The sequence below is a fragment of the Manis pentadactyla genome, chromosome 4, assembly GCF_030020395.1.
Source record: "Manis pentadactyla isolate mManPen7 chromosome 4, mManPen7.hap1, whole genome shotgun sequence".
NCBI classification, from domain to species: Eukaryota; Metazoa; Chordata; class Mammalia; order Pholidota; family Manidae; genus Manis; species Manis pentadactyla.
Genome location: NC_080022.1, coordinates 144772059 through 144785645, shown reverse-complemented (window position 1 = coordinate 144785645; position 13587 = coordinate 144772059). Strand labels below are relative to the sequence as shown.

The 13587-nt window shown below is 32.1% G+C and overlaps 1 protein-coding gene across 1 annotated transcript in view; it reads left to right on the top strand.

Moving 5' to 3' along the window:
- The first annotated feature begins 503 nt into the window (after nucleotides 1-503).
- LOC130683478 (serine/threonine-protein kinase TAO1-like) overlaps nucleotides 504-13587 on the top strand; it is a 35955-nt gene continuing 22871 nt past the window's right edge. The window contains 5 exon segments of the mRNA XM_057501124.1: nucleotides 504-567; nucleotides 3363-3456; nucleotides 5052-5133; nucleotides 7680-7796; nucleotides 9644-9847. Coding sequence (XP_057357107.1) covers nucleotides 3368-3456; nucleotides 5052-5133; nucleotides 7680-7796; nucleotides 9644-9847 — 492 coding nt within the window. The 5' untranslated portion in view covers nucleotides 504-567; nucleotides 3363-3367.

Sequence of the window (13587 nt, the reverse complement as noted above, 5' to 3'; positions counted from 1 at the left end):
TTCGTTGTTGCTTATTGTGGCAGATATTTTCTCAGCTAAATGTAGTGAGCTGGTTTACTTCAAGGAAACGAGTGCCAGTGATAAAATGCCCTCTTTCAAGCAAAACTTAGACTTTTGTAATAAGATACTAATATGAAAATGTTTGAGAATCACTGGCATAAAGGATATACAATATTAGAATCTGCAAACTTGAATTGATGCAGAATACAACCCTGCTCTGGGGAATCTTTCCTCCAGGACGCTGTTACATGATCATGACAAATGGTGAGAATAAGTCCCACACTGTATATGCAATGGTAAATATTTACCTCACAACCTGTAATGCATTTATTTCCCTTTACAAGAATTCTTATGTCCAGTTATATCATCTGGAATTCACACAGGTATTCTCCATGTAGACGGTCAATATGTTTTTAAAGAATAGTATACTTCTCTTTTCTTTTTTAACTTTAAGTGACATTTTATGTTTTAGGATGGCCCCAGAAGTAATTTTAGCCAAGGATGAAGAACAACAATATGGTACTGAAGTAGATATATGGTCTCTTGGAATAACATGTATTGAACTAGGTAAGCATTGCTCTTTATTACTGTGTAGTAAGTTTTGATCAATGTTTCACCTCAATTTCTGTACAAAATTACAGATTTTTATTTTTATGTCAGTGTTTAAGGGGAGCAATAAATATATTAAAGTTGTCACTTTGGTTATTTGGCAATTTATATATATATATTAGCTTAAGTGTATTAGATTTGCTGTATTAATTAGGTCTAAAATAGTTTATAATGTGGTATTAATTTTGAGGTATCTGTGTCTAACACTTAATGAGTATTTGTTAAACACCTAGAATATGTCTATGGTTATAGATTTACCATGTATGAAGGGTCTCTAAAGTATTCATGAATTACATACCGCTACTTAAGATACTTAATACTTTGTGTTAGGGATGAGGATTAGATTATCAGGCTACATACCTTACTGTACAGTTTGATTTCATGCACATATTTTATTCTGTTGCCTTAAGTGGAACTATGTTTAAGGCAGTGGACCATCAAAATTTTGCTAATACTCCCCTTGTAAGGGAGCCACGGTGGGTAACTGAACTGTCACTATAATTGAAGCTCATGGCCATCTTCTTGCTCTTGATTCCCTGCACCAGTCCACAGTGCCTTCCCATTTTTTTCTCTAAGCTTTACTTAAATTAGGAAATACTGGGAATATTTAAGTGAACCATTCTAGGAGTGACCAAAGATTGAAAATAACATGTTAAAAGTAAAATCCATGTGTCATTTGGATAAGTCATCAACCTGGGTTTGTCAGTCATAAAAAAAAACAGAAAGGGAAATTGAGGTAAAATAAAAGTAAAAACTTGCTTATCATTACACAATAAATACTATAATTTCCATTATAACCAGGCTGTTTCTTTCTTGCAATGTAATATTTTTCCGAAATTATATAACCTTTAGATTTTTTTTTCACTTTTGTTAGGATTCCTATGTTAATCATTCCCTTCAAGCTCTGTATCATCATATATATTTTAAAGTTTGACATCAGCAAAGAGAGCTTTGGAGATTACCATGTCATCCCCTTCTGATATTTTGGTCTCAATTTGAGGTTTTCAAAGTGTTACTTCCATTTGAAAATATCTTTAGGTATCTTAAACTCTTGTTCTTTTACTCCTGATTCTTTTCCCTACCAGTATATCCTAATTAATTTCTTAAAAAACTTGGGTGTAAATGTACAGAAACTGGTTAATATACTCTGGCTATGGGGAATTTTTATGGGGTATGTGGTTGATGCATTTATGTGCCCCTTTGGATAGTGAAATTGCATTAATGATCCTTTTAGATATCATTGATATATTTTGATATTCATTTGATTAGAAAGTATTCCTTGGCCAGTTATACTGCTCAGAAAGAAATCTATAAACTCGGGAGTTTCTGTGGGATGGATTCTTATTTTTCCATGTTTTCTAGTTTCTTATTATAGTTCATAAAATAGACTTCCTTCACAATGAGAGTTTTTACACTTAGAATAAAGCAACTTCGGATGTGACTGCCTTTAGATCATTTTTAAGGAGTGAGACATTTCGAAGAAATTCTTAAAGTTTTAGGCATACATGTGGCATCTTCAACTTTTAGAAACTCTTTCATGATCACTTTTTAAAGTTTTACTTACAGATGTTTTGAATTCTGAAATGTCATGAACCAGAACCTGACACTGGTCCCAGGGGAAAGATATAGAGTAGCACAGGCCAATGAAACGTTCTGTAGTGATAGACATATTCTGTATTTGCATGTCATTCGAACACTTGAAATGTGGCTGGTGCAACCGAGGAATTGAGTTTTAAATTTTATTTCATTTAAATAAGTTTGCATTTATAGGGCATGGGGGGAACTCGATAATATGGGTGTAGTAACCACATTGTTTTTCATGTGAAACCTTCATAAGAGTGTATATCAATAATACCTTAATTTTAAAAATTGTATAAAAAAGTAAGTTTGCATTTAAATAGTAACATATAGCTGCCCTTTTAGACAAAACAGCTGTAGAGGCCTGATTTTTTTTTAATGCAAATTAGATTTGCTGTCTTGGGAAATATATGTTATATGCTTTTCTACTTTAAAATAACTAAGGATAATGAATTAAAGCAAACTTTTCTTACAGAGTAGGTAAGAGAGCAAAACTTAAACAAATTGTATCTTTGGTTTTGATAAATACAGTCCTAAATAAATATGACTTTCATATTTATTTGTGAATTATGTATTCATATTTATTTATGAATTTAGAGGTTGAAATAACTTGAATGTTCTCATAGATGACTTTATATGTTTGTTCACAATTTGATGAAAAAGATCCCAATTTTGTTGCTTTTCAGCCTATGTGCATGATTGCACAGTTGTGTTTATAAAAATAAAATGTGCCATTTTTTTCTGATTATAAAAGTACATGTTGAGAGTAGGATTATAGGGAAATTTTATGAACAATTTTATGTAAGTTTAAAACTTAGAAAAAATGGACAATTTCCTTGAAGGATGCAGATGGTCAAAGCTCATTTTTGCTACAAAGACATTATTGGGACATTTGATTGAAACTACAATGGAGTTTGAGGATTAGATAATAGTCATGTATTCATATCAATGGTCTGATTTAATGAATGTACTAGGTTCTCTTAGAATTTTCTTGCTTATTGGAAAAATACACTATTTAGAGATGATGTGCATCAGGGCTGCAATTTCCTCTCTATTGGACTCTACTTTCAACTTTTTTGCTAGGTTTGGGTTTATTTTAAAAAAAAACTAACAGTACTTCCATTCTCCTGTATAACAGGCAAATATTTTAACAGGAAGTTTTCTTTCTTTTATAGCAGAAATGAAGCCTCCTTTATGGAGTAATAGTTCAGTAAGTGTCTTCTGTCACATAGTCGGAAATGAATCCCCTACACTACAGTCTACTGAATGGTGAGTATGGCTGAGAGATGTATTGTTCAACATGGTAAAATTTAAATATTTTTTCATAATGTTATCAAAATGATCTCATTTCAATGAGGTGAAATGTATATAACCTGAAGAAATATTAAAATAGCTTAATTTTATCCATACATCATGTTTATCCTTTATTATCTCTACTTTTCATAGCATATAAGTAACTCAGTTTAGAAATAAAAGATACATGATGCTACATGGGAGCAAAAAGTATGGCTTTTGTATAAAAATTAATATATTTTTTGTACCTTAGCAACACAGACAACCCTAATTTTATAATAAATAGCATTATTTAAACATTCACATTTTATAACTGCAATATATAGATTGCCACAACCTGTAGAGATATTTAATTGGGGAATGGTTTATAATTGACATGCTATAAAACATAGGTAAAAATGATTAGATAATTTATCAGAGTTACCAGATAATTCATAACTTTTGGATCATTCTAATTGTCATTATTTTTTATTCAGAATGTGCTTTGATGTTGCATCTCCTAGTGCTTCTTTGATAATACTGTTATTCATGTAAAGAAGTTTATTGAAAACAGATGAACGATTTTAGGAAACAAGCATTTTTATCAGTGATAGAAAATTTTAATGGGAAATTCTTCAGGTGTATCTAGCATTTGAAAAGTTCTAGGGGACTACCTACCGTACTTAACAAATACTTTAAAATTCACAAGTAAGATGCATAAATTAGCAAAAATTTATTTTTTAGCATTATGTAATTAAGGCAAGTTCACAGGTCTTTGCTCCTACCGTAGAGATGTTTTGAAGAAATCTTCGCAAAGAGTTTATTATGGTACTTCTAAATAATAGATACACTAAACACAGGCTGCCTTTACACTGGTTGATACTTTGGGGATTCAAAAAAGAATTCTTGTATAAAAGAATTAAATCTTATTTGAATATTGATGACAAACATTCTTGTATAAAAGAATTAAAAATCTTATTTGACTACTGATAACAAATATTGATGGAGTATTTTTTACCTACTGCCTTACTGAACTCTCATCATTAACACAATATAATAGTATGTTACAGAATTCTAATTTTTAAAAAATCTTACTGTTTTCTGGAACTTTTATCCATTAGCTCAAGGATGCTAAATACTTAGGTATAAAAAATGTTCCTTCAAAAACAAATAGCGTGATGTTCTGAAACATGCTACATGGAAGATGATCCAAGGGTCAAGCAAGAAAGAGATGTGGCTAGAAAAAAGAAAAAAAAACTAAGAAGAATATTATCTTGGATTTGAATGCAAAAAGGAAAATGATTGACTTCCCTAATTCACCTCAACATAGAATGAGTTGTGATACTTAAGTATGTGAGAGCAGGATTTTAAAACAATGTGTGCAAATTTATCTTTGGGAAATGGTAAAGATTCATTAGTTACTTTGCATAACTTTTTATAGACTTACATGATGAAATATATAGTGTATTTTGTCTGCTTTTTTAAAAAGTCATTTCTATTCTCCCTCCCACCCATAGGCACATGCCTTTATTTGTGGATACGTTTTTAAAGGAAATAGCAATATGTTCACTTGATACTTTCCTTTACAATAGGTCTTATGATTTTCGACACTTTGTAGATTCTTGCCTCCAGAAAATCCCTCAAGATCGCCCTACATCACAGAAACTTTTAAAGGTCAGTTATACTCTATTTTGTACACCTAAGAAATTGTTTTAAAGAATGTGTTTTATTCTTCTTTGATTCCGAATCAGTATTAACTACGGTACTGGTTTTTGCTAAAATACTAATTTCATACTACTGTTCTTTCTTGGAAACTTTGGTAGTTGCTAAGTTTTTTCATTTGTTTTTCAAAATTAACTGCTTTTACCATGTCTGAATAGAATATATAGTTAAATATTCTGAATAGAATATATAGTTAAATATTCAACTTAGTAGTATTAAATGGCTTAAGTTTTATATGTGCAAGCATATATTCATGAGTTACAACTATAAATTTTAATTCATGTGGAACCATAGCACTTCAGAATTGGCAAAACATAGTTAACTTTGGATTTAATTTTTGTATGTACCAAACTTGATATATCCATCTGTCGTATATAAAATAATATGAAAGAAAGAGAAATGATGTGTAATACATTTATGTAAATACTGTGGGAAAAAAGAGATTTCAAAAGAACTGCTAAAAATGGATATCACATTTTTGTTTCCTTTTGAGAAATATGTTTTTTCTAACTTAGCAATGAAAATATTTTAAAAGTAATGTGAATTCTATTCATTTTTCAGTAGGTTTGGTTACCTAATTTAAATAAATTATTAGTATATGCTTTCTGTTCTCAAAAATAAGTATTCACAATAGCAACAAAAGGTTTAGTATAGCTATGAGTTATGTTAGTGAAAAATAAGCAGGATGCATTTGTAGAAAACTGTTAAATAACTTAGAATTACAAGATATATTTATTTCATTTTGAGGTTGATATCTTATTAATAGCAATAATAGTATTATTCGATTTAATATAGCTTTTAAAACATCTAGATAAGGCATTATTGAGTAGCAGTTGACTCTATCTCTTTGCGACCCTAAGGAATTTTGTGGATTTTTCACTAGAAAATAAGAATTTCTGCATGAATGTTTTAGAATTTTAAAGAAGTTCAGTTTATTTTCACCAACACACAGTTCAAGATGCAAGGATATTGAAAGGATCATGTACATATTCAGTAGGGTCATTTGCAACTACAGTATGTAGAAGAGCAGTATAAAGTTTCAGTAACACTTAGGGAATTCTAGGCCATAAGCACACTTACAGTCTCAAACGAAAGCCTAAAAAATAGGTATTCACGGTAGCAACAAAAGGTTTAGTAGAGCTTTGAATTATGTTAGTGAAAAATAAGCAGGATCCATTTGTAGAAAACTGTTAAATAACTTAGAATTATAAGATATATTATTCTCGTATAAAAAAAGACCGAATATCATAAATAGTGGTACATACCAAGCTAAGGCTCAGGAAAAGGAAGAATGTGACTGGCTTCTTACATTTGCCTAATGAAGGCAAAAGAAGCCCTTTTGGTAATAACCCACCCCTCCAGGAGTGGATACTTGGCCTTGGGTGATCAGATCCCAAACCTGCATATATATGCACTTACCTGGTCCATTTTGTATATTGACCTTATTGGAAGTGATAGGAAGTATGGCCTGATCACATTTCTGTTGCAGTCTGTCATAAGGAACTAAAACTAAAATGGAGAAAAGTGACTTACTGTATGAAGCTATTTATCTCAGAATGCAAAATTGAAATAATTATCCAGAATTAGAATAACGATTATGTAATTTTGGCATGAACATTTGATGAAGTAGTCTGTAGGCATTATGTTTATGAGTTGAAATAGCATAATACTTACAGCAATGAAAAGAGAATAATATATAGTTACAACTCTTCAGAGAAGAAATAAACTTAGCTAGTAAAGGAGGTAAAAGTCTTAAAAGAATTCAAGATCATCTCATGAACTCCAGTGCACAAGGCATCTTTCTTCAATCCGTGCTAACTACAAAACAAAATCTATACACAGAAAATTTCTGAGAAGAAATAAATATCAAAAAAATACCAAAAGTAACAATGATAATCTTATGGTAGAATTGTTCTTTCTAGTTTTCTGTATTTGATAATGTTAAGCTTTATTAAGTATTAATGGTAAAAATCACTAATACATAATGTCTTTCAATCAACTGCTAGTGTTTTATGAAGTGTCATTTAAGCAACATAAAGGAACCCGTAATACCCAAGTGGTATGTTACGTAATTCACCATCACTAAATACATTCCTGTTGAAATCTAATGTAATTCGGAACTGAACGTGTCTCCTCTATGAAATCAGTTCTAAGAATTTGTGAGCGTTTACTTAGGGCTGTAATTGGACTTACTTCTTAATGTTTACTTAGACTCTGATTATTTCAACTCTGCATTTTCAGTTGGCCAACAAAGGTGTCATGTTCAAAGCTTTCGTAAAAAGTACAGGGGATGTTATGTAGGCACGAGTGTATACATGTAAATTAAATTTTATAAATATAAGAAGTAAAAAGCATAACAGAACTAGGTAGCTATAGATTACATGCATTATCTATCATTATTTAGGATAGTAACTCTAGGGTCTAAGAAGGGATTCATTTGTTCTGAATGAAAAAATATATAGTTCTCAACCTGACTTTTGCCTTCTACTCTTAACCAGCACATGTTTGTTCTTCGGGAGTGCCCTGAAACAGTGTTAATAGATCTAATTCAAAGAACAAAGGTGCTTTCCCAGGAGGCTCATAATGGACCAGCAGTAGAATCACAGGAAGAAGAGGTAATAACTTAGAAATGGCTCAAGTATTGGGGTCTCTTTATTGACTTCTTTCCTTATGCAACTTTTCTTGCCAAGAATCTTTTATATCAGTGGATTCCAGATTGTGCCTTAACAGTGATTCTCTAAGGTTCCACCCAGATGGGGAAAAAGGTTTTGCATTCTTTAAACCATCCTCTTGGTAGTGCACATTAGCATAGTAAAGCTCTGTGAAATCTATTAAAGAAAACTGTTCAACTTTTATTTAATCTAGATTAAATAAAATCTCAAAATTCTGGGCTACGGGGCACTTTTTTGCTGATTTTCTGATGGCATGGGACATGCTTTTGGAAGTATTTGGAATTACAGGCTTTGGAAGTTGACGGTGCTCACACAGAAATAATTAATTACCAACCATTCTCCTTATCTTGGTTATTGTATAAACCTTTCCCCCAGTGCCTTTTATATAATGTTTGATAAGTGTTTATTAAATTGGAAATTTCTTGCTTCTTTAAAAATAAATAAGTAAATAAAATAAACATGTGACTTAACTAAACTTATCCTGAGGGGAAAAAATTACCAAGCATTCTTATTCTGTTACTAAGAACACTTGATTCTTTTCAGTTGTGTACAGGGATTCATTCCTCTACATGGTTCTAAAATACTCATTTTATGGGTGAGTAAAGTAAGGCTCAGAGTGGTTAACTAACTTATTACTGTAGAAGCATATGTGTTCAGATTCATATATGACTCTTGAGATCAAGTTCTTTCCATTTTGCCATGTTTCCAAATTTGCTGGAGAAATGTTACAGAAGTTCCTCACAAGGAAAATATAAAGCTTATTATTTGTGGAGCTATCTTTTTTAGTCTAAGTATTTTCTGTTTTCCTCTTTGCTCATGTCAGAATGCCAAAGCTTTGATTCTTTTTTATTGCTTTCTACTGAGAAAGATCCCTGCATTCTGAAAACAGGAGTAGTAGTTACTTTTCTTTTTAAAAGCACTACATGATTAATGAACTATAAAATAAAAGAATTTCTTACATATAGTTTTCGTGTTTTGCCTTTTAGTTCTAACAGTAGTCACTAGAAAATTGGGGCTATTTTAGGTATACGAAATACTTCAGTAAAGTGAAATTAATAAAATTCTAATGTCATTAAACATTAGAATAACAGCAACTTTTTTAGGCTGTGGATGTAAGAAAAGACCCTCTATATACCTTGGGTCTGTCTTTATTATTCTGCTTATCTTAAATAATTTTGGTATGGTAAGACTATAATATTGGGGCCCAGATACCAATGCTTGCCGGATTTGTTCAGAATAGTCTTCTAATTATGATTAAATATACAATTTTTAATTTTACACAGAAATAGATAGGAATTAATATTAAATTACTTAGTGGAAAAAGTTTAGGCTGAAGACTATATTCTGAGAAGAAAAGAAATATAAAAACCTTCAATAAAAAATAAGTAAAAATGATGTTTATAGGATTTAAAAAAAAAGGTTGGTATTTGTTTTCACCATTGGAATCATTGAGAAATGAGCAGCGTGTCTGTGTATACCCCGTGAGATGTGTAGTAGAAATGGATTTCAAACTAATGTCAAAAATTTTAAAGAAAAGACTACACTTTGGAAATAACTCAGAATTGATTAACTTTTTCACATGGTTGGGCTTTTTGGTATTTACTTTTTGGTCACTTTTTTTATCTGTCAACTAACAATTGATAAACTTCCTGGTCTTGGCAAATACAAGGAATTTCTCAAAATAAACCACCAAATTTCTAAAGACTGTGTGTGCCAAGCAGTGTGCTAGGTGCTAATAATCAAGAATTTAGGAGATAAAGATATTTGAATCTAATGCTCTTTTCCCTCAGGAACTAGATTACTGTGTTGGATGGAAAGGGACAGTGAATAGCGTTGAAAGTCATCAGGCTGTTCCCAGTATGTCCAGCGGGGCCAGTAGTCAAAGCACTAGTGTCAGCAGTTTTCCAGATGCCTCAGATGATGAGAGCGAGCTAGACATGATGGAGGGAAACCACACAGTCACACCTAGTAGTTCTGTCATCCATTTAAAACCTGTGAGTATTTGGATTTCAGTGAAAAAAATTTCAAATTTGGTAACTAATTTTCTTAGTCTGGTTAGTCTAAGAGTTTGGTGGTTTTTTTTTTCCTTTGATGTTTCAGAAGTTTGGAACATAATTTAGGCAACTTATTTTAAAGTGGCAAAAAGCTTTTAAATTCTCAGTTTAATGTCTGCATTTAGGGAACATGTTTTGGAATGCAAAAAGAATATTTTTTAAATCTTCAAAGAAAGAGAGAAAGAAATGCCATATAATGTATTATCTGAAGTTACATAGATGAAAATGAAGGTATTCAAAAATAGTAAGTATACAACAAGATATTAATGATAATGGTTGCCTTTGGGAAGTGAAGAAAGGGTTAAGGTGGGTGATAATCAAAAGTGATTTTTGCATTTTCCATACTGTTTACATTTTTTAAGTAAAACAGTGTAACTGTAGAAAATTACACCTTCTTGGTTTAGGAAATATGGATGTTTGCTACACTTTCACATGTAAGATTTTAAATTTTTTTGAAAACATTTGAAGGTCAGGTAACTCCTTTTTGCAATTGATGGAAATGCTTCCTTTTTAACCTCACTGCTTTCAATATTACCAAAAAGTTACTGGGCACAATAGCTAAAAGATGGAAACCAAACCAAGTGTTCATCAACACATGAATGGATAAACAAACCATAATATATACATATAATGGAATATTATTCAGATGTGAAAAGAAATGGCGTTCTAATGTATGCTACAATGTGAGTGAACCTTGAAAACATGCTAAGTGATATAAGCCAGACACAAAAGGGCAAATATTATTAGAATTCCACTTATATGAAATATCTAAAATAGTCAAATTCATAGAAAGTAGATTAGAGGTTGCTAAGGGGCAAGTGGAAAATGAAATAAATACTTTTATTATTTTTATTTTGGTATCATTAATGTACAATTACATGAGCAACGTTATGGTTACTAGACTCCCCCTATTATCAAATCCCCACACCACATACCCCATTACAGTCACTGTCCATCAGCATACTAAGATACTATAAACATTGTCCATGTCTTTATGTGGACATGATGTATTAATTTCTATGACAAATACATAGGGTATTTTGCTGAGTCATGGGGCATATGTATGTTGGACTTCATAAGAAACTGTCAAACAGCTTTCCAAAATGGTTGTACTGTTTCACATCCCCATTAACAATGTATAAGAGTTGCAGTTGGTTCACATATTCTCCAGCATTTGGTTTGTCAGTCTTTTCTATTTTAGCCGTTCCAGTGGGAATGAAATGGAATCTCATGTAGTTGTTTTTGCAATTCCCTATGACTGACGATGGCACCAGAATCACCTTTTCATGTGTTTATTGTCCACTCGTGTATCTCTTTGGTGAAGTGTTTTTTTAAGTCTGTTGTCTGTTTTCTTATTCAGGTGTTCATCTTTTAATACTGATTAGAAGGAGTTTTTTAATATACTCTGGGTACAAGTATTATATCTCAGATTTGTCTTGCAAATATTTTTTATCCATCTGTAGTAAATTTAAACTTTTTAGTTTTAAAATCCAATTTAAACAACCCATTAAAAACAAGTTAATGCCATAAAAAAGCTTCCTCGAAAATTGGGAATAAGACAAGGATGCCTACTCACAACACTTTTATTCAACAGAGTGTTGGAAGTCCTAACTACATTAATCAGGCAAGAAAAAGAAATAAAAGGCATCCACACTGGTAAGGAAGAAGTGAAACAAAACTGTCACTGTTTGGAGATGACCCGATAGTACATAGAGAAAGCCCTAAAGACTCTACCAAAATACTATTAGGATTAATATATCAACTGTACCTCAATTTTTTAAAATGTGTTAATGACCTGAATAGACATTTATCCAAAGAATATATACAAATGGCCAAGAAGCACATGAAAAGATGCTCAATATTAGTAGTTATTAGGGAAACACAAATCAAAACCACAATGAGGTACCACCTTACAGCCACTAGGATGGCTAACTGTTTTGTTTTTTTGTTAAGGTATCATTGATACCCAATCTTATGAAGGTTTCACATGAGCAACATTGGTTACTACATTCATCCATATTATTGAGTCCCCTGCTAACACCAATTGAAGTCATTGTCCATCAGCGTAGTAAGATGCTATAGAGTCACTGCTTGTCTTCTCCGTGCTATTACTGCCTTCCCGTCTCCCCCTTCTACACTATGTGTGTTAATCATAATGCCCCTTAATCCTCTTCTCCCTCCCTCCCCACCCCCTTCCTTTGTTGACTGCTAGTCCCTTCTTGGACTCTGTGAGTCTGCTGCTGTTTTGTTAGATGGCTAGCTATGAAAAGAGAAGAGCAAAAACAAAGATGGAAAATAACAATTAGGGAGCACATGGAGAAATTGGAACTCCGGCTCTGTATTTCTGGTAGGAATGTAAAATGTGAGCTGCTGTGGAAAACACTTGACGATTTCTCAAAAAGTTAAACATAGCATTTCCCCATGACCCAGAAATTCTACTCCTAGATATATACCCAAAACAATTGAAAGCAGGTACTTAAGCAAATGCATATCCACAAATGTTCATAACAGCAGTATTCACAATAGCCAAAAGGGGGAAATAACCCAGAGGTCCAGCAACAAATAAATGGATAAACAAATTAGGGTATGTGCATACCGTGGAATATTAATCAGCTATAAAAAGGAATGTAGTACTAATACATGCTATACAATATGGATGAACCTTAGAAACATGCTAGGTGAAAGAAGCCAGATACAACAGGTCACATAGTATATGAAACATCTAAAATAGATCAATCTGTAGACAGAAGATAGATTGGTGGTGACAAGAAGGGGAGAATGGGGAGCACGTGCTTAAAACATACAGGGTTTTCTGTTTCCTCCTGAGGTGTTAAATATGCTTTGTAACTAGACATGGGCAGTCATTGCAGAACATCATGAATATACTAAATGCTACTGAATTCCTCACATTAAATGATTAATCATACATTGTGTGAATTTTGCCTCTATTTAAGAATCCAGTTTGTACATTTTTTTCTTTATACTAAGGGCAGTGGTTGCAGAACATCATGAATATACAAAATGCTACTCAGTTGTTCACTTTACATGATTAATCTTACATTATGAATTTTGTCTCTGTTTGAGAATGCAGTTGGTACATTTTTTCATTATAATCAGTGTTTTTTGTGTCCTTTCCAAGAAATATTTGCTGACCCCAAGGTCATGACAATATTCTGTGTTTTCTTCTGCTGTATGATTCTGGATTTTAGGTTTAGGTCAAGTCATTCTTTTCAAATCAATTTCTGTATATAGAATGATTGAGCATTGATTCACTTTGAATACAGAGAACCAGTTGTTACAGCAGGGTTTGTTAAAAACACTTTCCTTTCCTCTTTGAATTAACTTGACTTTTTGGTAGCACATCAATTGACTGAATATATGTGGGTCGGTTTCCAGATTTTACTGTGTACCTTTGCTCTATTCAGTCTGTCCTTATACCAGTACCAGTGTTTTGATTACTGAAGTTTATGTCTTCCAACTTTTTATTCCCCCTCAAAATTTTGGCTATTCTAGGTCTTTTACATTCCCATTTAAATTTTAGAACCAGCTAGTTTGTCTGCTTCTTCAGATGAAATTTAATTAGAAGCTGTTGACTGGGTTCTCCTACATGAATTACCTGCTTAGTTGATAGTGGACTGGTCTAAGATGGTTTTGAAAGAAAAAGGTTTTGCTTTATTTCA